Source organism: Eupeodes corollae, chromosome 3, assembly GCF_945859685.1.
Source record: "Eupeodes corollae chromosome 3, idEupCoro1.1, whole genome shotgun sequence".
Lineage (NCBI taxonomy): Eukaryota > Metazoa > Arthropoda > Insecta > Diptera > Syrphidae > Eupeodes > Eupeodes corollae.
The window spans coordinates 65,647,067-65,674,828 of NC_079149.1; the positions used below are offsets into that span (position 1 = coordinate 65,647,067).

The following is a 27,762-nucleotide window of genomic DNA, read 5'->3' on the forward strand; positions in this document are numbered from 1 at the left end:
GTCCTACAGTTTTGCAATGGGACGATAATTTGTTACTTCATTTTTACTACCCTATTTATATATGGTGTTCTGTACGAACTCTTCCAAATTTCAGAAAAAGAAGATTTGAACGATTCAATAAAATGTTCTCCTTTTTTGCTAACCACCCTTAACAATTCTTACTGCGACCCAAAATACTGGAAGAGTTTAGTAGAAACCTGGACCCCGGGATGCGTTTGGCGCTTTTGATATTTTTTCTTGTCGAAATAATTTTCTTTTATCGAATTTATTATAAAATTCATAGTTTTTCTTTTTGTTTGCCATACATTTATCGAGAATTGACCTTCTGTCAATCTCAATAATTCAATTTGTAACTTAATTTTTTATAAGAGATACTGGTTTTTAATCCCGGCTTCGGCCAAGGTTTTAAAAACAAGAAAACATAATTTAAATTTCATATTAGGCTAGCAATACCTTTTATTGCTACCTGTGGTGAATTCTTTCACCTGTTTGACATACCTACTGACGTTTCTTCTAAATTCTCAAAATAATTCTTGCGGCCCATCAGGTAGTGCAATTTTGATTTTGTTTAATTTAAAATAATTAAAAAAAGGAATTTAATTCGCGTTCGGCCTTTCGAAATATTGGATTCGAAAATCGAAAAATTGCAACAATGGTCATAGGATAACCGACTTATTTTTACCTACTATTGAAGAATACGACTCGAGCGAATGTGGCTTTATTGCAAGAGACATTTCCTAGCCGTGTGTTGGCCATCAAGATTATGCGATGTGGGGATACGCGTAAGCCCGAGCCGAGAACCAACATTTGTCCAGCTATGGCTGACATATAGCACAATACGTGTCAAAAAGTGGTCGAAAATTACATCACAAGAATCGATGCTTGGAACGATTCCGCTGGTGGTTATTTAAACGATGTAGTGTTTCACACATAATGTCAACATACAAACTTTAAAATAAAACAGAAATATTTTAATGTTTTTTATTTACGCTTACTTTTGAAACCGCAAAATGGATAACCCTGTTAGGTTATGTAAGGTTAAAGTGGTTATCCATGATGAAAACAGACACACTTAGGCCAGTTTAATGGCCCATTGTGAAACCACATGAATCTTGAGGCTTCCTCCTAAGCTCAATGGAACCAGTTTGAGTCCCTTACGAAACGTGAGAGACTGATTATGCTGATATGTTTTAGATCGTTTAGATCATTAAAGAAGAATTCTCCTAGGTAATGTTTGCGTTTTTGCGCTAGAGCAGGGCATATACAGAGAATTGGAAAAACTGTTCGTTCCTCTTCCTCGTCAAAAGAGACTCAGATCTCTTGTTGATATTCCCCCCATACCGTGTTATAAGCGTTAACATCGCTCCAAATAATTAGGCGTTCCGCTTCAGCGACGATTCTCTTAAGGGTTTTTCTAGGGAGAGGGCCAAGGTGGTCATGGCCAAGATACGCCGACACTAGCCAGAAACTTTTTTTGTTTGTTTCCCGTCTAGCTACGGTCATTCTCTTTGTCACTGACATTATGCACTAGTATGCTAGATCTATATTCACCTTTATCTGTCACACATAGTGTGTAGTACCCAGGAGTCCTGAGTCCTCGAACAACGGATCCCACAATCCATGGCTCTTGGATCAGGACAATGTCTTTCCCGTTTCTTGCCCGACGGAGAAAAAGTGAGGCCGAGGCCTTTATGGAGTGTTGGAGATTAATCTGCACTAACTAAAGCATTTTGGCTACAATTAGGCAGATCAACCTTCACCACGGTTTTGTTCTGATCCTCTGAGTCTGAGGATGAACCCAAGAGTTCGTTCATGTTTAGGTCGTCCTCTGTCTGCATTAAGGATGAAATGGTTCAATTTTTTTTAGAGGGTGAAGTCGTTATTGGAGAGGGCATGGGTGCATCGTCACCCACACCACGAGTGTACCTTCGGTTATGTGGGAGACCCGCTATCCGCGATAACCTCTTCTTTTTTGTAGATTTGAATTGTGATGGATTCGTAACCATAATTTATAGAGCAATTGGTCAAGGCTAGATGAGCCAAAGATTCTTTATTGGGTACCACAATGGCACTCCTATAAAGACCATTCACTTCCCCTAGCTTGGCGATCTTCCAGTAATGCGTCGGAAGGGATGGATTACAAACCTTGATCATTTCGAGAATGTCCTCGATGCCAGGAGGTTCGATTGGAATGCAAATGCGGGCTCTAGGTCTGCTAGGAATGTCTTCCTTAGCGAAGGGCCATTATTCACAACCCTACCACTAATGGAATTAGGTATCGCTACCTTTTTACTCTCGTTGCTGCCAACAGCAGAGGAGGGTCTATGGATTGACACTACTCACATTATCTGTGTTGGCCGCAGGAGATACGGCAACAAGCTTTGACGCCAAATTGCCTCCCGGTCTTGAAGAGATACCGGTCTCATAATTTTTTTCTTTTTTGTTATTATTCAGATATGGTCCAAAGAGTTGGATAACCCTGTACAATCGAAATGAAAGAATTCACATTCATACTTTTCTTTACTGAAATATTTATAGCTAATAAATTAATTATTTCATGAAATACATACAAAGTAAATAATTTACTAGAGGTTATAAAATAATGTGTTACAAAACAGTTTGAAGTTTTCCTTTTCCTTATTAAGTTAATAATAATGTTCAAGAATTTGAACTTATACTTTCATTTTTCCTTTGGACCATTTACATGTCAATTTAAAAGTGTGAACGAATTACATGCGATTTCCAAATTCTAATTTCTTACTTATATCAAAAAATTTTTATTCATCATAACATCAAACACTGAAGTGGTCTACAAAGTGCGTGAATAATTAGAAGTAATTCCATGAGTGTTCATGCATTATGAGTATGACACATGACAAATCGTGTGTAAGGAACTGTCAAGTATGGTGGAATGAAATTCTATATTTTGCTGTAATTTGTTAATACTGAGTTCCAGTAGTGAAACATCTTGTATTAATATGAAAGCTGATATTTTGCATTCTGAAAGTACACCACCATTTAAGTGCTTAAGTATGTGTAGGTTAACCGATGATAATACCAAAGACAGAATTATTTTGATTTTTTCTTTCATTTTGCCAAAATCGGTCCATACAGTTTTCATTAAACTTACTATTTACACAGCAATCACTCAGAAAACTATGTTTCACTTCGAAAATTGGAAATTGTTTATAAACCTCTTATAGTCTATAAAAATGTAATACTTACATTTTAATATATGCGTTACAAAAATCTCACATCATAAAGGCTAGACACTCACAACTGTTGTAAGTTGTGAGTCTTGCTTTAATCGTTATACTTGCTTTCGAAAATTGTACTCAAATTATCTTGACTATTTAAATGAGACAACATTTTATAAAGGGTGTCCCATTATTCACACGAAATTTGAATAGTGTTGACAAAACATAAAAAAAGAGCCTGGGTGCGACCCACACTGATAACTTCCCATCCCATCTGTCGATTTGTCTTCCTTAAAAGTTTGTAGGTTTTCTTGTTTTGTGAAATAATTTTACTTCGAAATTATTTTTTTGTTAACGAGTTTTTAGTCGAAAACCAATTTTTACCAATTTTAGTAACATTTCTTAAAAAAAAATTATTTCTCATATAAACAAATACAAATTGAATGAATGAAATTAATTTGAAGTCAATATTTTCTATTATTTACGAGATATCGGGAACCGAACATCAATTTTTACCAATTTTGCGTACTATTTTTTGTAAATTTTTTTTTTAATGAAAAAACTTACTATGTAACTGATAAGTTTAATATATATAAGTTATATAATGATATAGCTAAATCATTTATTTGTCATTAAATTATTACGTACATAGAAAACCTTAGCAATAATTCCGACATATTCCCTGACTTATGTATGTAACTTTGCAAGCATCTCTAAAGTAAACAAAAAACTCAGTCTAAAATGATTGTATCATCTGATGTTTTGTATCGTCTCATCAAAATCTTATATGCAAAACATTACACGAAATAGGAGAAACATAAAAACAAGTCGCGTCAATAACAACTCCCAGTCAACATTCTTCTTTTTTTAACTAAACGTAAATCTCTTTTTAATTTCACAATGAAAACAGAGGGAATTCATTGTCTTGCAATTAGTAGTGGCTAAATCGAACTACCCCGCCTCCCTTACTGCCTACTTCGGAAACATCAGTTTAGCTTTATTCATTACTCAACCTTCTAACAGGTTATCTATCAATTGATTTTTTTTCAAGTCCGTACGACAAGGTATACAAATTTAATTGCAAACTAAAGATAGCTACTGCCTCTGTCAGTAATCAGTTGTAGTACGCTAATATTATTTCTCTGAGGGTATTCAAAGGAACTATAATTAACTTTTTTTTCAGATATTTGAATTTTAATAAGTTTAAAAATAAAACAACGGATGGGTTGATATACCTTATACCACATACCCTCATACATTTTGACATGATAATGATGCGAACATAACTTACATCGAAGAATTGTGGAGTGTTTTTGTTTTGGCTGAATGAAAATTGAATAAGATAATAAAAAAACATATTAAATATTCTCTTTGATGCACCTGTTAGATTCCATCATTTTAATCAACATTTCTGTTTTTTTTTTAAATATTTATTGAACGTGTGAAGGTCAAGTTGAAGTCTCTTTAAAGTAGTAATAAATACTTGTTTTTTCCCTATTTCAACTGAATTTATAATGATGACGGTCAGTTATTATGATATAATGTTAAATAATTAACAATGTGAAGGTCTGTAGAAAACTTTGAATAAAGTAAATTAATATGTTTATGTTTTTAATTATTCTCAGTTATTACAAATTAATAATACTTTTTTGTGAAGAGCGTGTTTTAAGGTTCTATTGAATTCAATGCTCAATCTTGTGGCACAAGGCTACCTTGTGGCTAGACGGTATTTACATGGCTTTGGGAGTTCTAAGGAACTTATAAAATCTAAACCTTTTTACGTGCTGGAGAAAAGGCACTTGAAGAAATAAAAGGTTTAGCATTTATTGACAAGACCTTCCCAGTCAGTACTTCAAAATTTCGAACCGACCTTTAACCATAAAAATTACGCACACGGAACTAAAGAAAATTCAAGCTGGTGTATCACACTAAAGTGTGCTAGGGCCTAGTTTTTTATATACAGGGTGAATGCTATCGTAGCCATCTTTACTGCTGAAACAACAATATTGGTAGGAATGTTTTTTTTTATAATTAGCGAACACTAAAAGGGTTTTGTATGCCTTTATGCCAAAGACACAGTATGAGCATTAGAAAAGAGGGAAGGTTGGATAGGAGGTGTCGGTGTACATTGATTTATATTTCTGAACATTGCAATGACAGGGAAAGATAGAGCGTGGCAAGGCGTTCCACAATCGCGTAGTACGGCTAAAAATGAATCTCTGTACTTCATAGTACGGCAGAAGTTGGGCTCATGGGTTAACAAATGGGCATTCCTAGATGCGCGGGTATTACTGTTCGTTTAATTGTTTAAAGGAAGGAATGCAACTGGCTATTTTGCTAGAGCATAAACCGTTAAAATAATGGTAAAAAAGGCTGAGGCAATAAACTTTACGACGATGTTCAAGCGACGTAAATGATCCTATGATGGTATTATCACCAATCAATCTAAATTCTCTGCGTTCAATGCTGTTCAAGGGGCTTAAATAAGTTACTTGAGCACCAGCCCGCAGATGAGAGTTATCTTCGATGTATAAAGGTTTTCTAGATTGTAGCCTGATCAGAAGGAGAGACAAATTTCTTGCAGCGTCTAAAAAAAACCTAGACATCTTGCGGTATTTTTGGCAACATCGCGTATGTGATCGCTCCCCAAATTGTGGTTGCTGATGCACATTCCGAGGATGTCTAGATTTTTCGTTTCGTTATTGCAAGTGCCAATCATAAATAGTGGCAAAGAGTATTTATCTCGCTTTAACAATACAAGAAAGCATTGCGTTTTCGAAGCATTAAATTCCACGAAAGTTTCTTATTCCCCATTGTACAATGCTGTTTAGGTCGGAATTTAAGAGTTTATCATATTTTGTCGTTGCAGTTTCACATCCGAAGGGGAGGGTTGTAAGTCTGAGCTAAGAGTGCTATGGTCAGCGAAACAATTGGATTAGAAGTAGCAGACAGAAGATCATTTATAAAAATGAGGAAGAGGGTCAGAGACAAAACGAAGCCCTGGGGCACACCAGCATTTATTTTATGAATTTCAGACTTGAATCCGTCCAAAACAACTTGCATTGAACGGTTCGAAAGAAAATATCTAATCCAACGAATACCATCTGGGCCAGCGGATTTATGAATCTTGAGATTTTTAAGAACACTTGCCGCAGTTCGAATATGCAAAAAGATTGGTCCCATAGAATTTATTTACCCGTTCAAGAACTGGGGGAGTCATAACACTATCTGGTAGGATGGAATTTTCTGCGAACTGCCTTGCAAATAAGTTGGCTTTATCAATAGAGCTCACTAAGGGAGTGCCATTGACAACAAGCGTAAAAACCGAGGAAGAGGAAGAATTACTCATGTTTTTTACAAATGACCAACAACTCTTACTGCCTTCGGGACATTGCAGTATTCGGCGTTGCACGCCTTCCTGGCTTGCTTAAACCTTTTCCTGTTTTCCTCAGTTGGATTGGCTTTAAAACACCGTAAGCTCACATCTTTCTCCTTGATAACCTCTTTGCAGCTCGAATCAAACCATGATTTAAACTTGGGTTTAATACTTTTAACCCTATTCTGGTTAATGCTTTCCATTTCCAGATGAATCGAGGAAGCATAGCGACCAGTTGAAGATCCTGAACAAGTTATTGAAACCGTCCCAGTTGGCTTTCTTGTACTGCCAAACGGTTTTCTTTGAAGCTCTTTATTTAAATGGATTTGTTTGACACGAGAAATTAGCAGATATGACGGTGTGGCCCGATGTGCCTAGAGGCGTCAATACACTGATTGTGTATATATCAGGATCAAAAGTGAACAAGTGAGTTGTATTTTCTGCTCGGTCGTTAACGTCTGTTATACTGGTAGGCTTATTGACAAGCTAAGTAAGATGGTAAAATTCAACATAAATCTCAGCTCACTTTCCTTCCGGCGTTATTTGGCCTGAATGTATCCTTCTGTTAAGATGGATAGTTAATGTAATAAAGCTAGTGATTAGACACCAAAAATGGCGTATCAAATTAAATTAAACAAAATTGACTCGTATAAACTTTATAATTAATACAGAAGTACTTTTCGCCAATACTACCTTGAAATGACTTTGAATGCAAAGCTCTAATTTAAATGTCAAGATCAACTTAAAAAGAAAAGAGCAGAGCTAAACTTTAAGTGTTAAATAATTTATAAGAAAGAATTAAAACCAAATATTATTGCTGAAATGCTGAATTTATTTAAAAATTCCAAACCAATGTCCTTTGTGGATTAACACAACCAAAGGTATTAGTGCGGTTAAAGTCCCACAATATTTAATACTGATTCTTACCGAGTGTCTTTTGAGACTAAAATCCGATAGAAAAAAATATGTTTTGTTTGCAGAATTCAATTTGTACATATGTACAAAAAAAACAACATCTTTATCAGACAGTTTACTCATGAAAAAAAACATCGAAACTTAAATTTTTGTTCTGTAATTTTGGATAAAACAAAGGATAAAATTACTTATTTAGTTTATTTTAATTTGACACCAATCAGTAAATGTAAAAATCTTATTTATTGCAAATCATGTCTGAAAACAACTTATTAAGTTAAAGGGGATTCAAAATATGTAATTCTTACCAAAAAATGAGCCTAGAATATTGTAACAGAATAATAAATCACTTATCCTACCAACCGTTGTTTTTTTTTCTTGACGCATGTTGTTTTATCTGGCAATACTTTTTTCGGAGTTATTCTTTTTGACAGCTGCCACTTGATTTATGCTCAGTTTAGTTTGCCGTTTGATAATAAATAGACTGACACCTGAATAACTTTTTCAAATTGTGCAAAGTTACGGGTAAAATAATGTGTCGGGTACGCGACGACTCAATCAATCAATTAGTTTATTGAAGTACACTTTTAGTAAGCGAATTATCAGGCGTATTCTGCTATTCATCGGGTGGAATTTTGCTTCAATTTTCACTGATCATTATTCTGCTATTTATTCGAAGTGAATCTGTGTATGTCGGTAACGTCGGTAATACTGCGCGGTATTCTTCTATTCACGTGAAAGCATTAATTGTATACAATTCAGATCCGCATATTAAATGCAGCGGATTTTTCATTTGATGTCTAGTTTGTTAATTTTTGTAAGCAAAATGTAAGTGAAAACTAATTTATTAAAATTAAGAATATTTGTTTTATAAATAAAAGAACATTAACATTTTTAGGGGAGGGAAGACACTTTTTAACATTTCTCCGAAGATCTCTGTTTGAGGATTCGCCTATTCCTCTGCTTATAATTCGAATAAAAAGTCCAATACTGCACATTTCAAAAAAGTACACAAATTATTCTCTTTATGTAGATTGATTAAACTTAACTTTTGTATGGATCAAAACAATTTATCCAACATTCCCAAAATTTGTACATGAACAGCTTTTGAATGTCAAATTGGTTTGGGATAATGTAGTTCACCCGATGGATAGCAGAATGCAAAGGCAGTGTGAAAGGGAATCGAATGGGTGAATCGAATATACGATCCACGTGAATAGCAGAATAGGGCTGTATTGCTGACATACGGCCCAAATGTTGCAAAAAGTGGTAGAAAATGTTGCTGCAATTTATACAAGCCAGCCTCGGCTGTGACTCTCCCGACACTCAATTCGTGGACGTGCATTAAATTATATGCGTTTTATTTTGTTGTTGAAAACCACAAGCTTAAAAAACACCCTTTAGAACATTTTTTCAAATATGAATATTTGTAGTTAGATATCCTTTTAAAGGGTGATTTTTTAGCTATTATCTTTTTGGCAACACTGGTTTAAACAACTGACGCACGTTTCGTTTTTTGTTTCACTGTCAAACATCTTCAGTTTGGTCTATAATTTAACCAAAAGTTGGCTGAAGATCCATTTTTTTAATTGAAAAGTTTTGTTCAGCAATGAAGCTCATTTTTGTCCGAATGGGTACGTAAATAAGCAAAATTATCGATTTTGGAGCGAATATCAGCCAGGAGAATTGCAACAGCTACCAATGCATCCGAAAAAGTCACAGTTTGGTGCGGTTTATGGGTTGGTGGCATAATTGAACCGTACTTCTTCAAAGATGATGAGCATGCGATGCTATCCAACTTTTTTTTGCCCAAAATTTCAAGAGCTTGACTTGCATGACATGTGGTTTCAACAAGACGGTACCACATGTCACACATCACGCTCAACAATGCACTTATTGAGAGGTGAACATTTTATTTCACGTTCTGGACTGGTCAATTGGCCGCCTTGATCGTGCGATTTAACGTCTTTAGACTATTTTTTGTGGGGCTATGTTAAAGTTCATGTCTATACAGACAATATCGCTTCAATTGACGCTTGGGAAGACAAAATCGAATATTTTATTCGTGAGATACTGCCGAAATGTTGAAAAGAGTAGGGCAAAATTGGGCTAAGCTGATGGACCATTTGAGACGCAGTCTAGGTCAAAATTTGCAGGAAATAATCTTCAAACATTAAATTATATGGACCGTACTATCGATTCAAATAAAGATTTCATGCATTTTTCCGAATTGTTTGTTTTTTGTTAAAATTTTTTCTTATAGCTTTTAAAAAATCACCCATTTATTTATTTCAAAAGAATAAAACTTTAAAATCTTAAACAAAAAATAAGCACCTACTTACATTCTTATGATAGTTTTCTTATTTATGTCTTAGAGCAAAAACAAGAAGTCAAGTTTGAGAAACTTCTGGCTTTTTTGCATTTTTTTAAACATACAAACTCAGCTATCGCAACATTTCAAATAAAATACTTGAATTTTGCAAGTAAAAAATAATAATAATAGCAACAATTTAGTTACGAATGGGAAATTATAAGCGTTTTTACATTTTTTAAAGTTTCCTGTGTCTTCAAATGAAATTCAACCAACAACAATAGACAATTAAACTATTTTTATAAACTCACCTTTTTCATTGCTACTGGCAACACGGCAGCAGTGGGAGTGTTAGATTGCCGCATTGTTATTACGCCGACATTCAAATTCATTGCCGCCGCCAATTGTGATTGATTTTGATTTGATGGATTGGCTTTGATAAGATGGTTCTGCTGGTGAACAGTTCCGCAAGGTGTAAGCGTTTGCTGTGCTGCTGCCAGTCCGGCTAGATGTGGCGAGGATGACGCAAGAAATGTTCCCAGCGACATTGGTGTGAAAAGAGCAGCTGCTGCAGCAGGATGCATATTTTGTGGGTGATGCGAATGTGGATGTGGATGTTGATGTCGAGCAACAGCAGCAGCCGCTGCTGCTGAAGGGTGTAAGGCTGCATTCGAGTTGCGATGGAGAGCAACTGCTGCATGGATTTGATGAGGCGGGTAGCTTTGATTTGGAGCTTGTGGAGAATTTGGGCAGTGCTGGCTTTGTGCCACAGGACAAGGGACTGCTGCTGCTGTGGGGGATTGTGGAGAAGCGTAGGCAACAGCAGCTGGATGTTGAAATGGTACTGCGAGCATTTTTTGTAAAGGAACGCCCCACGGAAGATACCATGATCCTGGATGATGTTGCATTATATTTGCAACAAAAATAAAACACACGAATTCAGCTTAAGTATATGTTTAAATGTTTTTGTTTTTTTTTTTTTATTCAGAAGTACAAAAATTTGGCTGTAATATCACCAAAAAAAAGTTGATATTTCTGCACACAGGTACGATTTTTCTTTGATATTTGTTTTTTTAATATGTATAATTAAGTATGTGTTAATATGTTTTGATTTTTTTTATTGGTCAGCATACAAAAATATAAAATTGTCACATTTGATTCATTTTTACGATTCCCTTTTTATTACACTGTAAATTCAAACGACAAAAATGATAAAATGTTGATTTAGTTTTATTTTTTAGCAGAAACTAATAAACAGTGGTAAATAAAAAAAAGAAGATTTTAATGATTTATATTGGGGTTCGTTTTTGTTTATGAGAAAATATGTAACCTATAAAGTTGCAAAAGAAGTTGCTGACAGGAAAACACTTTCTAGGGTTTTATTTGACTTAAATATTTCGCCCACTTACTTATATAAGAGTTTTTTCATTCGTTTAAAATATCAAGCCGACACTGACAAACTCCTAAAGATTTTTCTTTCTATTTCAGCACTTATTTTTTGTACATTTCGAATGATTTTAAAACTATCGATCTTGTATTGATTCCTTTTTGAAGCTCATATAGGCTTAAGCTTTTCTGTACTCTATTCTCTATTTTCACAGTACGAAATAGATCGAAAAAATGTACAATTACATCAAAAATTTGGTTAATACAGGTTAAAATAACGTACTAAACACCAACTTGAGCAAGTTTGTGAGTCCCTGAGGTAAGTTCGGTCAAACAAATTGTGTAAATTGGGAAGGAAACATTTATTGAACAATTTGACTACTAGACATTTGAATCGAGTCATTAGAAACACGTCTTTGATTTTTGTACATTGAAAGTACATTTAGACTTCATTACAAAAACGGGGAAGGGTTGATCAAACGCGATAAAACTGTTTTTTCAAGGAAAGGGAGTCATTAGCTATAACAGTTTGGCAATTTAAATACAACAGTTGATGCAAAAATGGAGTAGAAAACATTTAAAACTAACCACCAGGAAAAATAGGCAAGCCTTAACCAAAATGTTTAGGAAAATATTTCAACGGGCAATATTCAGGTAAAAAATGAAGATTTTTAGGGTTAGAGAAGAATTTAACGACATAAACTTCATCCCACATAAAGAAGATTTGCATAATTTTTTAAGCTTTGAAAATCTTATAGAAAGGAAGAACATTTATCACTTTCTGGGAAAGTTTCTTGTTTTAACAAGAGTTCAAGTAACATTTCCTTGAGTAATTAGTATTAGAGGACTCTGAGATGAACTTGATTATGAACGTTGGCGGCTGTAAAAAATTTCACAACTATTGTCAAAATGCACTGAAATATACAAGAGCAATAATTAGAAAACCTTTTTAAATATTAACATAGAATCCAATTTTTAAAACTTTGTAAAACTTGAGCAGACGTCTTTCAATACTCATGTCTTAAAAGAAATTAAAAAAAAATAATTAATTTCTATACCTACAGATATATAATGCATTTTGATAATATACCATTTTCTAAATTTTACTTATAATTCTTTCAATATAAATTAACTGTCAAGAAACTTATAGCACTTGTCAGCGAGGTTTTATTCCTGAAAATAAAATTGCACATTTCCAATGGATTTTGATGGCATTAATTCAAAATCGAATGCAGAATTCATACATCACATCAGGTTTTTGTGATATTACTTAAAATTCGAAAACAACAAGTATGTATATAAATAAGCCTTAAATTCATGAAGTTATTTTTCGTTTCCCCTTTGTCATATTTATATTATATTAATATTCGAAAAATCTTCACAAGTAGTTAGATGTCAAATCTATCTGTCTTACAAAAATCTAAAAGAAACGCTTAAATATTGATTCTTAGAGCGTATTATCACTCGCGAATCGAAAATTCGAATGTTTTGGCGAATTAACAGTTTGTTGTTATTACCAATGACGAACTCCGTAGTTTGTCTTTGAAAACAAAACTGCCAACATTAAAAACTGAAAGTGAAATGTCGTTCATTGTCAAAAGTATTTATAAAGTCAGATTGAAGAATATTGTTTTTGTGAAAAAAAGTAAATAAAAATAAACTCAAAGTTCTGCAATTCCACCAATTTATAACTTGCGTGCTCAATACTATTTCTCGGATGTGGAAGTTATAAAAATAGTGTAGGAAATAACTTTGAGTTAGGTTTTTCTCAACCTACAGTTTCAGTAGTTTTAAGCGAAGTTCTTAATTTGCTTGAAGCAAGAATTTGCCCAGTTTGGATCAATTTCAGATATGTCCTTTAATGAAAAGCAAGAAGCGAGGAACTATTTTGTATGTATTGGAGGACCCAATGCTTTAAGCTGAAGGGCAAACGAATACCAATATTGGGCTTTGTTTTTTTTTTTGGATGATCCAAACGTCCCGACACCCTTGGCAATGTCGCGGTTTGCCTCCATTAGCTCCACCAACTTTGAAACTGGCCGTTGTTGGTTCTTTTAATGCTATACCAATAAAAGTTGTGATTATAATTTATTTAATTTGTTCTTATCTTTGTCGATTTTCACTCATTTTTTTTTTATGTCGCAACAAAAAATATAGACTACTACTTCGAATAAAAAAAAAACTGTAATTTTTTTTAAAGTCATCAAGAATTACAATTCAACAATTATGACAGATAAAGGCGAGCATTCGTCAATTGTAATAGAACGATACTTCAATTCGCCAAATTTTTGAAGTTCAAGGCGAACTTCAACTTGGCGAATCACAAACAGTAATGCGAAAAAGTCACATTCGCTTATTTTTGTAGGTGATTCGGTAGTAATAATAGGGCCCTTAAAGGTTTAATGTTATATTTTATTCTTGTAACAAATCTGTTACATCATTTTAATTATTTTAAGTTTTTCAAATATATTACAAAATATAAAAATAATTTGAAATCGAATATTATTAAACCCATGTTTTTGGTCGTTTTTAGCGTTTTTAAAGGTTAAATTCAAAGGCTGGGTCCGAATTTAGGACATCTCAAAAGTCTGTAGAGTGATAGTTATACCAAAACATTGTTTGATAGTTCTTGTCTCTTTTACATTGTGTTTTTTTTTTGCGTATAAAACTGAAATGTATATTATGTTTATAAAGATAATTAAATTACATTCATTGTCTACAGCCCTTGGATTTCATAAAAAGTAATTATGGGTTATTCGAGACCACGACTTTTCTCATTATGTCGCTAGATCTCTCAGAGAATTCGGAATTTAAATTCATGAAAAAAAAATTGAAATAACAAATAAAATTTGCAAATTTGTAAAAAAAACATTACAAATAAATTTAAACGCACAATTACCCATAAGATCTTTTTCTGCTGTAAACAACAGATACATCATAATGTATCAAGAGAGAGAATAAAATAAATTAACAGATACTATTTTACCGGGGATTTTCTATTTTTATTGACTGTACGCCAGGAGGTACATAATATTACCTACACCGCATCCATTTTTTTCGAGGAAGAAAAAAAGGGGGAAGAATTTAGGAACAAATATTTGTTCACCAAAAACAAAACGCTCTGTTGCTGCTGCTGCTTCTGCTATTGCTGCCACTGCCACTGATGCTGTTAGCTTTTGGGCAAAATAACAGACACAAAAACAGAACAACAAGAACTCTATCTTACCCAAGCATTTCTTAAATATTTGGCAAGTGTCAAATTTAATTTTCATCTTGTCTGGCGTGCATTTGAGGACAACACGCTTGTTGTAACGAGACTAAAACGAGTAGGTTACTTGTAATTTATAATAAAATCTTTTATCCGACTTATTTTAAAATGAGCGCCATTTATTTTTCAAAAAAGACAAATGAAGAACAGAAACAACAAAAAAGAAGAATCTAAAGAAAGATGGAATTCTATTTTCAAGAGAGAACGAAGGAAAATTAGAAAAAAAAGAATAAAAACACACTTTACTATTTCTACCTAATATTTGTTCTCTCGAATATATTGACCAGGGTGGAGGAAATATCTAATTTTAATACATCCCTGCAGTGTAGCGTAGCGTTTCAAGTATATGCCTCTGCTCTGAAACGGATTAACTAAGGAAAAACACATGTTTCGAATATGTTGTTGGTTGCCATGGCGGGCGAAGAAGACTAGACTAGTGATAGCTGTTTGATTGATCGAAATTTTCTTTAATCCAGGTAATATGAGTAACATACATATGTGCGATAAACAAATATAAAAACATATTTATTGAACTGAGATTTTCAGAATTTTCACATTAGCATTTGTATTGTTATGAAAGAAATAAAATTCATATGCAGACACAATCTATCAATGCTCAATGGCATCAAAAAATGGAATGTGTAATAATTCAAACCAAAATACATCACAATAGTCAACTAAGTGCGGTTGGAACAAGTCTTCTTCTTTTTTTTTATTTTTCAATAGAAATCTTTTGTCACTAATGGCAACATTTATGGATTCGTGAATATATTGACCCTTTTAAGTTTTGTGTGAGGTGGAGGGGGACATTATTCCAAAATCAAAAGAAATACTTATTAATATATACATTAATATAAATTTAATACTATTTTAAAAATAAACATGTACAATAATAACATTTAACGAATTAAGATACTTTTTTTGTATCTTTTTAGTTTGTGACTTAGGATAAACTAAGAAATTTATAGAAGCCAAGAAGTACACATGTTTAGGGACTACAATTGATACAATTTGAAAAAAAGAGGCTGGGGTGACACCCACACTAATTACTTTTAAATACCGTCTATCGATTAGTCTTGCTTAAAAGGGTAAAAAAGTCGTCAGTTGAATTATTCTTAAAATTTTTTAAATTACCAACAATATTTTTTATATAAAGAAATATGTAAGTTTGAAAATCTAGTCGAAAAGAAATTTTTACAAATTTTATTAGCATTTCTTAAATTTTTACAAATTCGATGAATAAAATTAATTTGAGAGATTTCAAGAACCGAACATCAATTTTTCTATTTGTTGTAGATTTATTTTTTATGAAAAACGGACTGTTGGATTTTTATAAAAAAAAAACTACTGAATATCGAAAACAATATTTTCTGTGAAATAAAAAATGTTGAAGACAATATTTTTAATTTTTGAAAAGCTTTTTGAGTCGAAAGTAAATTTTTACCAAGTTTTAGTATTGTTCCTTTTTTTAAGGTTAAAACTGTCAATTCGATTTTTGTTAAAATTTTAACTGAATGTTGACATCAATATTTTTTAAAAGATAAAAGTAGTTTAAAGACAACATCTCAAAATTTTGAATAGATATTTGAGTCGAAAATCAATTTTTACCAATTTTTATTCATTTTCTGGTTTATAGGATTTTATTTTTTGTAAAAAAACTGTCAGTTCGATTTTTCTCAAAATTTTTCCGAATGTTAAAAACAATATTTCTAATCTCAAATTTTTGAAAAGGAATTTGAGTCGCAAATCAATTTTTACTAACTTTTATTAATTTTTTGTTTAGGTTTTTATTTTTTGTAAAAAAAACTGGCAATACGATTTTTCTTAAAATTTTACCAGATGTTTAAACGTTACTGATTTTGCACAAAATTGTTTTGAAGATTAAATCATTTTATGTCCGCAAAATTTTTAAGGTGACACATTTTTTTTCAGTTTTTTTATTTATAAAAAAACCGTCAATTGGATTTTTTTCAAGTCCATAGCTTTTTTGGTTTGGTTGAGATATTTAGGGTTTACCAAAATGTTCACCTTTTTTTAAACTGCTATGTTAAAAAAAATCACCCACGCAATTTTCTTGAGAGCCCTTTCTGCATCTTTCTGTCTTATTATCTGTGTTACAAAATTTATTTGAAGTCGATATCTCTACTGGTTATTGAGCTATGGATGACGAAAAAACGTCGCGCACGTACGGACGTACAGACTTACGGACGTACGAACGTACGTACACACGCACGCACAGACATCTTTCTAAAAATCTTTCATTTCGACTCTAGGGACCTTGAAACGTCGAGAAATGTCAAAGTTTACAATTTGATAAATCGGATCCATTACAATAATTTCCTCCGATTTTTGGAATTATACGATTTTTCTAAAACTTAACATTATCAAATTGAACAGGTCTTAAAAAATAAAACAAAAAAGTAAGGAACTGTCAAACTTTTAGAGACGGGTAATGCTTCTCGTATTCTTTTATTTAATTTACGAATATCAACATAGCACCATACCATTACGTAACGGGTTATCCAATTTGCTGTTTCAAAAGTATAGGCCTGGAATTCGACATCTGTCAAACTAAGTTTTTTTTTTAGTTGAAAGTCTGAGATTTACAAATACAATTTGTATGAACAAGGCATACAAATTTTTGAAACCTACTACAAAAAATGATGATTCTGCCATAGCCACATATTTTGCTTTAAATTTGAATAGATTGGTAAGAGATATTGTAAGGCCTATGTATCATCGTTTCGCTCGTACCACTAAAAATATCGCTGCTGTAAGTGAATAAGTTACCGAAGACCCGAATGTATTGATTCCTCGTTGTTCTCGGGAATTAAGACTGTCTTACGGCACATTATGGCGTATTTTGCATTTGGATCTACACCTACATTCATATAAAGTCCAGCTCCCACAACAACTGCACTGACCATTCACAACGTCGCGTCGTAGATACGTCAAATGGGTGCTTGAACAACAGGCGGTAGACGGTGATTTTTCGAACAGTATTCTTGAGCGACGAAGCACATTTCTCACTCGATTTTCGTGTTTGGGATTCTCAGAATACTCAAGTAGTTGAATAGAGGTCATTACATCCACAAAAAGTCACTGACACCGTCGATTCGGAGCGTTATGGTTATATAACCATTCATAACCGACAGTTTTTTCCTGCTATTGACTAAGACTTGAAGAATGTGTGGTTTCAGTAAGACGGTGCTACATGCTACACAACTCGAGCAAATATGGCTTTGAAAAGGAAATGTTAATGTCACAGTGTAGATCATGCGAAAAAGGGTTGCAAACAGAGGTTATTTTTACTGATTGTGCAAACCATTAAATCTTAATAAACAAAATAACTTCCCTATGTTTTCACCCTTCCCTACTAAAGTGGCTTAAATCCTATTAAGCTGAAGGATTCAAATAGTATAAGTTGATAGCTCGCTCTCGAAATATATCTCGGTTCCACCTGGTGTTCCACAAAGGAAGCCATTTGGGTCCATTATTATTCTTGTTGTTTGTAAATGATATACCTGATATTTTTCATAATTCAAACTGCCTTCTTTTCGCGGATGATCTCAAACATTACTGTAAGATTTTTTATCAAGCGTACTGTGTTCTTCTGTTGGAAGGCTCGATAATTGGTGCAAGCTAAATCACCTGCTGTTAAATGCTTCTAAATGTCAAGTCTTGTCGTGTTTCCGATATTCTGATCCTATAGTGTTTGATTATACTATCAATCATGCAAATTTAGAACGTGTAAAAAGAAAGAAGGATCTAGGAGTAATCTTAGATACAAAACTTTCATTCTTGCCGCACTATGATTATTTCAGATTCATATACCTTAAAATCTCTCTACAATTCACTGGTAAGGTCAGTTCTTGAATACTGTAGCATTATTTGGAACAATTATTACAATAATTCAATATACAGAGTGGACAAAGTTCAGAAAAATTTTACAAGGTATGCATTTTATAAGCAAAACTGGAGGATTGCAAGTCTAACAAAAGGCCTTTATGATCGTAGGGCTTATTTTTCAGTAATGTTTATAAGAAACATCGTAACATTTCAAATCAATTGCCCTCGTCTGAAAAGACTAGTTACTTGTGAAAATGCACCCTCTGGGCCAAAAAGTACACAATTTTTGTATCGATTTGTAGAAAACTCTATTCGTTTTTTTCTTATTGTACGATTTTGTGAATCATTCTTAAACTTCATATAATCAAATTGTAGAGGTCTTAGAAGAAAAAAAAAACAAAAAGTAAGAAAGCAAGAAACTATCAAACAAGAAACTTTTAGAAATGGGTATTCTTTGGCTCAATTCACGAATATCAACAATGATCCCAATAGCTTCACATATCAAGCGCTAGCCTAAGGAGAATTCTGGACAAATTTGTGGTTATTTGTCTAATTATCTCAGCAATTTAAAGCATACTACTGCTTCAAAAATGATCATTTCTAAAGAGAAGCATTTTCGTGTTGATATGGCTGTGTTAACAAACAAACGCGCTATTATCAAGAAGCATTGCAGAGAGGGATGGATTGTCCTTTTTTCTTCGAAACGAAGAAGACGTTGGAAACAACATTCTGTCAATGGTGAACGTATAAACTTTATATATTGTACATATATATGAGGTTATGGTGATGATCCCTGGAAAGTGCAAGAGGGTGGCAAGGAAAAATAACATCAAAGAGAAGGGATCAATTCGTACTTCAACCTCTATTTCTTCTAAAACCTAACATATTCTACAGAATCATGGAAACTGCTTTGCAACTGTTATGTATGTACATTCAAATCAATCCATAATTCCATACAGATGAATTTATTAAGTTAAAGCTTTATAATGTAATGTGCATTTTATGCAAGCCTATAGGTACATTCAATGATCAAAAAAAATTAAATTGAACCAATTCCATTCCTTCGGCTTAAAAACATTACTTTTAATTTAAACTCAGAGAAACCGGACGGCATACAAACTAGCTTCCATGGCTTAGACGTATGTATGTTTTTACACATACATAGGTATGTACATAAGCTTATAGTATATCATATAGGATATTTTTCAGTTTCTTTTAACGATGAATCATTTCCTGGGAGATGAAAAGATTTCAAAGTAGTAAAACTCCATTCACCTGCCTCAAGGTAATTCAGCATTCAAAAAATGAAGACAAAAAAAGAAAAGCAAATATTATATTTGATATTCGGGTCTTCAATTAATGACTATTGCTTTTTGTTAATAATCGTTTTTACATAAAGCAAAAGCACATCTTTAGGCTGAGTTATTATACCGCAGCATAGCAACAAGTCGAACTTGAGCCGTCATCTATTCATTGATTTCTTTGTAATTGAATGTGAAGCCATTGTTTTGAAATATAAGACAAACATACTTAAGGCTGTTACGCCCACTTAATTCCAAAACTATTATTAGATTACTCTGGCAATGACATTGACATACTTTATTTTTTTTTCCATATTATATACATCAAACGCATAAACGCAAGTTCTTTATCTTTCATGGACCAGTGGCCTACTAACTACTGCTTTTTTGTATTACTTCTTCGTTTTGTTTTGTATTTTCTTCATTTACTTTTAGATTGAAGAAGTCTAAGTCTATGGAGTTATGACTGAAAACTACCTGTTTGATCAGAAAAGATAATTTGAGCTCAAGATGAAATACAAACTGTATAGTACTCGCACACGCATGTATTTGTTATAGTTAAGGTTTGCGGAACAAGCTATAAGGCACTGAAATCTATAAAAGGGCGACCAGTAATTAAATTATTAAATTATTCCAGTGTACTTACACTTTATTAGGTCATGTTTGTTTCATCGCTGTGAGATATAAACAAAAGCTATATGTAGGCTTAGCTCAACCCGGGTAGAATCTTTGTCTGGGCGGGCGTCATTCATCCAAACAGTATGCGTTAGACTTAGCTGATAGTTACACATGACCGTCGTCGTCAATAAATCAATGTCGAATATCACTTGTTTGGTGATGATTTTATTATTTTGATTTTTCAAACAGATTTTTTGTTTTGAAGCTTATTTAATTAAATATAAACATACGTTCAATATTTATGCGTGCAAATAATATGTATGTATACATTTGTTTAAAATTGCTTCGTTAACATACACCCACCGTCAAAAGCGTGTAGCCATAATAATTTCATTTAGTTTTTTATGAAACTAAATGATGTTATGGCTGATCAGGACCGATAAAAACAAAAAGATTAATCGGAAACTCTTGTGTGTGGAATTAGTGGAAGAAGTTTTGGAAGACGACCGACGGCTTGTGTGACATTATTCTTTAAATAGATAATAATACTTATTCTCCTTTTTTCAGCCTAACATTAAAATAGAAACAGAAGTTTTTTTGTGATTCTTGTCTTTCAAATCATTATCATTCGGTACTTGGACCATTGGAATTTTGCATCTATCAAACCTATAGAGCGTGGAGGCAAAATAAAATTGCCTTTAAATATATAAAGAAAATCAGTTTTTAATTATTTTATATTTTGTTTTAGCACCACAACTTAATTTTAATAACGCGTTTTGGATTTTTTGATCTTCCGAAACGCGTAGCGATTTATTAAAATTGAGTTGTGATACTATTTAAAAATATAGAATTGTAATATTATGTTTTATTATTTTTAAAATTTTCGTCAAAATAAGACTTGATCATAAAACGATACGTATTTTAAAAGAGTCTTGGATAAGCAATTAATACAAAGATATTGGATGTCGGTAAATTTGTCATGCTGAAAAATTTTACAAAATATTCATAACACTTTAAGTCAATACTTTTCTTTGTTGAAAAAACTGACAGTTTGATTTTTATAAAAAATTTACGAAATGTTGAAACCTATATTTTCTTGAAAAGAAATTAGTTTGAACACAATATTTTTAATTTTTAAAGATGTATTTGAGTCGAAAATCAATTTTTACCAACTTTAAGTCATGTAATTTTAGTATTTTATTTTTTGTACGAAAACTTTCAATTCGATTTTTCTAAAATTGGTATTTGGTATCGATATCTCTACTGTTTTTTTAGATAAAGACGGCGAAAAAAGCTTCCCAAACGTAAAGAAGTACGAACGAACGTACACACGCACGCATAGACATCTCTCTAAGAATCTTTAATGTAAATTCTAGGACCTTGAAACGTCGAAAAATGTCAACATTTTTAATTCGACAAGTCTGGTTTATTTGGAAAAGGCCTTTGACACCGTATGGTTCTGTTACCCAAATCACGAACGCATTGAAAGTGTAAACATTCAGAACAGAAGTAGGGAACATTTTTCAGTTTGCAAAATGTTTGCAATAAGCGTTTTTCTTTTTCAGTTTAGAGTAGAGCTTGATCTGTCAAACAAAAAAATGTGTTTCTTTTTTAAGATCTGAAACTTCAGAGCATCTAATTTGTATTTCCTTTTTCGTTCCGATCTTGTTCAGAGCGTGCTCTATGAGCTCAGAATAAAATAATTGAACAGACCTAGTTAAATGCTGAACACAAGCACTTGACAGATGAAATGTTCTTGCAAAATAAGCCCAGTTAGTCTATTTTCATTAATAAAACTAAATAACATCAACAGGAACAGATTGATTTTTTCCCCAATGGAAAACACATGATTCCAAATGCACAACTACTCAACGAACACAGCCATCGAGATACAAATGCAATATCAATTGTACCAAAATTTGAGAACGAAATCACATAGGATCTATTCGAGACTCGTATAAATATCAAAAAACCATCAGTGGTAAGATTCTACTTTAACTTTTATCGGTATATATATACTACGGATATTGTTTTTGTTACTAGTGTAAAATCCTCCTATACTTTTGATAGATTTTCCAAAATATACAAAAATATTTCAGTAGTTTTGACGCGTTCTTGCTTCTTGACGCTTTAATAACTAACTATTTATTCTTAGCCCTGCATCAAATTTGCAAGCATGTATATGGATTTGTTTTAAATACAGATATTCTAATAATTGGAGAATTATAACACAAGTTAGTATTAAAATGTATGCAGCTCAAATCTGTGTAAGTATATGTTGTTTTTTTTAGAATTACTATTTATTTAATACAAATTGAAATAACCAAAACTAAAATAATGTCTTTACGTGCTGAAAACATACAAAGCTTTATCAGTAACTTTATCTCTTTTAAAACACAACCCAAAACAAAATACATACATGTAGATTCCAAAAATGTAATACATGACACTTAATATCGAAAAACATTCCCATTTAATCGTATTTTATATAGCAAAACAAAATATATGGTAGGCCATCAAATGAACTAAACAGTCATTCATTAAATTTGACAGACATGCCATCAGCCCATCCTTCTAAATAAAAGAACAGAAAGAAAAAGAATCTGCATTTTCGTTTGCCCCAAGATTTTTATTTATGGCAGAGTTATGTATTATTTTGCTGCATGAGTCGCCTGCCGTTTTGAAAGACGAAACTTTTATAGTCTAAGAGAGAATGTTACATTTTCGATGTAATAACTGTTGTGGAAAAGTTTGCTTACATTGAAATGTAAAACTAGAAGATACTGCATACGTTTAAATATATTTCATGACTATATCTTTAAAAATGTATGTATGTTAATTTCTTTTGTTTCATTATTTTCTGTACTAGGGTTAAATGAGTGCAAGTCTAAAGTTAGTTTTTTTTTACAATTTACCTCATTAGTTTGCAACACTAACGCCCACATCATAAAAGTACTATTAAATCTACGGTTTGCAAATATATAGTCTAAAATAATGAATGAGTACACATACCTACACTACACATTCACGTCATTTAAGCAGGTCTATTTTTTATATATCCTTGCATGCAACTTCTAAAGAAAAAGGAATTCAATATCTTGTAGGAATACCAAAACATATATATATATACATATATTAATGTAAATAAAACATATAACAATTCCACGTTCTTTAAAGCCCAAACAAGTCAACAATGACCCATAAAAGGAATATATACAATTCCTTAATCTTGCAACCGATCGTAATGTTTTTTTTTAGTATTCTAGGTACAATGTAATACCACCGCATATAAAGGGTGTTTTTTGTGTGCTAGAACTGTTAAACAATATACATACTATAAGATAAAGGGTTTTCCTATTTTTAAAATAAATAATTTGATTTGCAACACAGGTGTCATTGAAACTGCTTGGCCACAGCGTTCATCATCTCGTTTGAAGTACAAGCGATTTAAGTGCCAAAAAACAAACTAATTTTTAAGATTTTGAACGCACCAAGTTCATTAGGTCATTAGGTTTTGAAATGAAAAAAATGAGAGTTTTGGTTGAATTAAGACAGATGCTAGATTTGCAGTTGTTATCATTGAGTTTGGTTGGACAGGAGAGCTTGAAAAGTCGTAAACAAATTTGAAAAACTGAAATTCTTTTCATGGTTTATAAACCATTCGTCAAATGTCAAATTGATTCTAACAAACGTAAAACGAAATGCTGTAGAAAAATTAAATTTTTTGTAAATCAAACTTATGTCAGACGAAAACAGACGACATTCTTCAGTCTTGTTTGGAAATGATATCCGATAAGATATTTTTACGTTTTTCTCTGCAATAGTTTTAATTTTCCGAAACTTTTAGGTACCTTGTAATTTAAATATGGTTTTATGAAAAATACAATGTTTTCTTTGATCTACTTTGATGCAAGACAACACAAAAAACACCCACTAACCAAACTAGTACTTCAAACTAGTCGATACTATCTTATGCCAATGCAGGTGAGATGTAGTGCAAGACGCTGTGACATATTTACTTCATTGGGCATAGGCGCTTCTGGTTTTTGTGCTTTTGCAAGAATGTAATATCGGGCAAGGAGAAATAACAGTGAAAGTAGTGCATCGGGGCATGTACTTGATAATAGGTATGCCATGTCAGTTGAGAAGAAAACTTACTTTAACAAATTGTCTGAGAACTAACCTGGTACCTATTCATTAATTATAATTGCTCTTAACATATTTCTTTAACAAAAAAAATATGTTTTAATTAAAAATTTGGTTAAAAGTACTTGGTTAAGAACTCATTTTATTAAAGAAAAAGTTTACAAATTAGACAAACAAAGGTTTTGATTTTGTACACAAACGAAAAATACTAGAAAGGTAAGCCTAATGAGTTTTAAATTCTGATATGATTTGTGTTAAAAATTTAAATAGATGATTAAAAGTACTAAGCAAAATACATTTATTAAAATAAAACATTTTGTTTTGCAGTTACGGATTAATTTGTTAATTGGACACTTAGACATAATATTTAGCACAATTTGAAGGAAATACAATTTGTTTTTACAGAAATATTCCTATAAGTTAATTTTAAAGGGAGGTTAAAGTCAACGGCGGATCCAGAGGGAGAGTCGTTTGGGTCATAAGGCCTTCCTGGGAGATAATTTATTTTATTTTCGTAGAAACTCCCTTGAATTCAAAACTATCGTATTGCAGTGGATATAACTGCTGTTATATTTTTAATTATTTATTTTTAAATATGAAAACAAAGTTTTCATTTTACTTCCGTAAGATTTGTTTGCTTAAAGTACTACTTTTAACTAAGGACCGAAAACATAATATGTATCGGAAATTCATCCTTTTTCTAATAACGCAGCACAAAGTAATCAACTTTTGACCAATGGACGATGCTGGGGGGGGGGTTATATGAGCTAAAAGCTTATACAGTTAAGTTGTATAATCAAAGATTTTATCTAAAGATTTGTTAGTAATTTATAGACATTTTCCAAAAAATGGTTAGCTGTCAAAATCAACAAAAACTTTTGTTTCACGCAATTTAGGATACGGAAAAACTTAGCAATGCTTTAAATTATTTCCATAAAATTTGTGTTTTAGAAAAAGAAAAAAAACCTTTAATAAGAGATCGTCAAATTAATAATAAGTTGCCTTTTAATTCCTGAAACTCGCCTTCAATTACATTTAAAAAAATTCTTAATTCGCAAAAATTTCGAACTCAAGCTTTTAATCAAACATGACAATATCAAAAAAGTGTGACCTTCGATTCCGTCCCTCTGCCTTATTGTCCATTTTTTCAAAAATGAACAGATAGATATTTTACATTTTAGGATCAAAATGATTATCTACGAGTAAGCACACTGATAGTGATAGTAATAAAAGACTAACGAAAATTGAATTCGAAAAAAAACTACGTCAAAAAAAAGCCATAAAATACTTCATATCTCTTTTTTTCTCATTTTCATTTTCTGGGTTTTTGATTTTGTGTAGCTTTTTATTAATTAATAAAAATGGAAACAGGAAAAGTATTTCAAACAAATTTCTTACATTTCTCTGTTGAACGCACCAAAAACCCTCTAAAATATGGCATATTTCGAAAACTGTTGGAATCTTGGAATGCTTTCATGTCCAAATCAAAAATAAGACTATACCTTGCTGGACAACAGTATATTCTAAATTAATTTTGTAACTCAAGTTGTCACTTTAGCCCTTGAAATGTGTAAATGTAAGTTGGTCAGCCTCCTTTAGAAACAAGAACATTTTTAAGCGGTGAGTAAAAACTCGTCTATGTTTTAAGTGTGTGACCCCCCCATGATAAAAGGTCTGGATCAGTGTGTAGAAGACTGTCTTACCAAAGATCTGGGTTCAATTCTCAGCTAAAAGTCTATTGTTCACAGTTAAAAATCCTCCCGAAATTAAATTCCCAAGAGTAAAATTCTAGTCATTGTTTGATGGTTCTCCACACTTCTTACCTAAGTCATTTTAATGGCAAACAGAAATTGATTTTCAAAGCAATTTCAATTTAAATAGAAACATTTTAAAAATATTCTTAGAAAATCTATAAAAAGAACAAACAAGATCAAAGGAAACAAAATTATAAATGTGGCGTTTAATTTTTTACTGAATTTTCTCAGTTTTTTGTTTACTAATTTAATTAATATTATAATTGATGATTAGTTTTCCAATTAAAATGATTTGCTTATTTAGTTTTCAATCGAAGGTACTATTAAGACAAAATTTTCTTTTTATATTCAATTCAGTTGAATGTTCGCTCTTGACATCGAAAGTCAAAAATTCTTTATTAGTTGCAAATAAAAAAATACAAAAAACAAAATCAGAATTTTAGTTAAATAGTAAACATTAAAAATGCTTCTTGTGATTGTAGAGAAGTAAAAATGTTTTTTTTTTTGTTCTGTTTGCAAGAAGTTACATCAAGATGATTTCAAGTATTCAATTCGATGAAAATGGACGACCGTGACTTCATTTTTCGTTTTCATCTTTCACAATAGCTTCAAGAAGACTTATCAGTTAGATCTTCAAGCAAATACTATACAACAATACGTTGTCTTCGTGTAGTATTGTATTTATTAGATATTGACTTCTTGAATCTGGACATTATTAAGGTGTTCCTTTTATTTGACTTACATATTGCGATGGAAAGTCAATGGTCGGAAGTCTGTTTAAGAAAACCTGAAGAATATGTAAGAAGTTAATTTAATTAAAAGTAAATTCATGAAGTATACAGACATTTGACTATGAGCTTAATAGTCACTGATTCTACATTTTTTAAATTTTGTAAAGCTTCTAGAATGAGCTTCATTGAAAATTTAATCAGTGATAATCTTTGATTAGAACCTTACCTTTTCATGTTAAGTTTAGTATTTTTTATTCTTATCTAAAATTCTTCAAAATTCCTCAATGTGTTACTGTTCGTAATCGAGAATTAAGCCGCATTTGGGAGTTCGCTATACCAAAATTTGTATTCAAAAATTGTTTTATCTAAATACAAAACTTAAACAAAATTCATAATCGCGTCTGAGCAATACAGGCAGTTCAATACAAGAAAAGTAAAGTATCAACACTTAATCATTGTGTATCAAAGCTTGTCTATCCAATTCTATGGGTTTTAAAAGAATGACTGACATTTATTTTCGAAAGAAATTATTACCTTTGCAAGTAAATACAAATCTGTGTATTGCTGTCATGTATTGTCTATATTTGCCGAAAAAAATCTTGCTAACAATATTGGTACGTTCGAGAAATGCGTATTTTTAACGTTCTATAGGAAGTTATTGCAATCGGTTTGATTTGTGGAATTAAAAATGATGCATTTTGCACGTTTCAAGGTCCCTAGAATTTAAATTAATGGGTTTTGGAGATGTCTGCGTGTGCGTGTGTATGCACGTCCGTACGTCCCTATGTTCATACGTTCGGGACATAAACATCTTCTAACATTTCAAAAGGAATTGAATTGACAGGATTTTTTTTTCAAACAAATAAAACCTAAGCAAATTACTGCTGAAAAACGACCAGAGGCCTTGAGTTCA

At 32.1% G+C, this 27,762-nt stretch overlaps 1 protein-coding gene across 6 annotated transcripts in view; it reads right to left on the reverse strand.

The window, feature by feature from the left end:
- LOC129952906 (pseudouridylate synthase RPUSD2-like) overlaps positions 1 to 27,762 on the reverse strand; it is a 169,014-nt gene that overhangs the window by 48,031 nt on the left and 93,221 nt on the right. For 4 of the 6 annotated variants that reach the window (XM_056065859.1, XM_056065858.1, XM_056065856.1 and 1 more), the window contains exon 2: positions 10,108 to 10,983. The exons of the other annotated variants lie outside the window; for them this stretch is intronic. In XM_056065859.1, coding sequence (XP_055921834.1) covers positions 10,108 to 10,704 — 597 coding nt within the window. In that variant the 5' untranslated portion in view covers positions 10,705 to 10,983. The remainder of the gene's footprint in view (positions 1 to 10,107; positions 10,984 to 27,762) is intronic. 6 annotated transcript variants of the gene reach the window in all.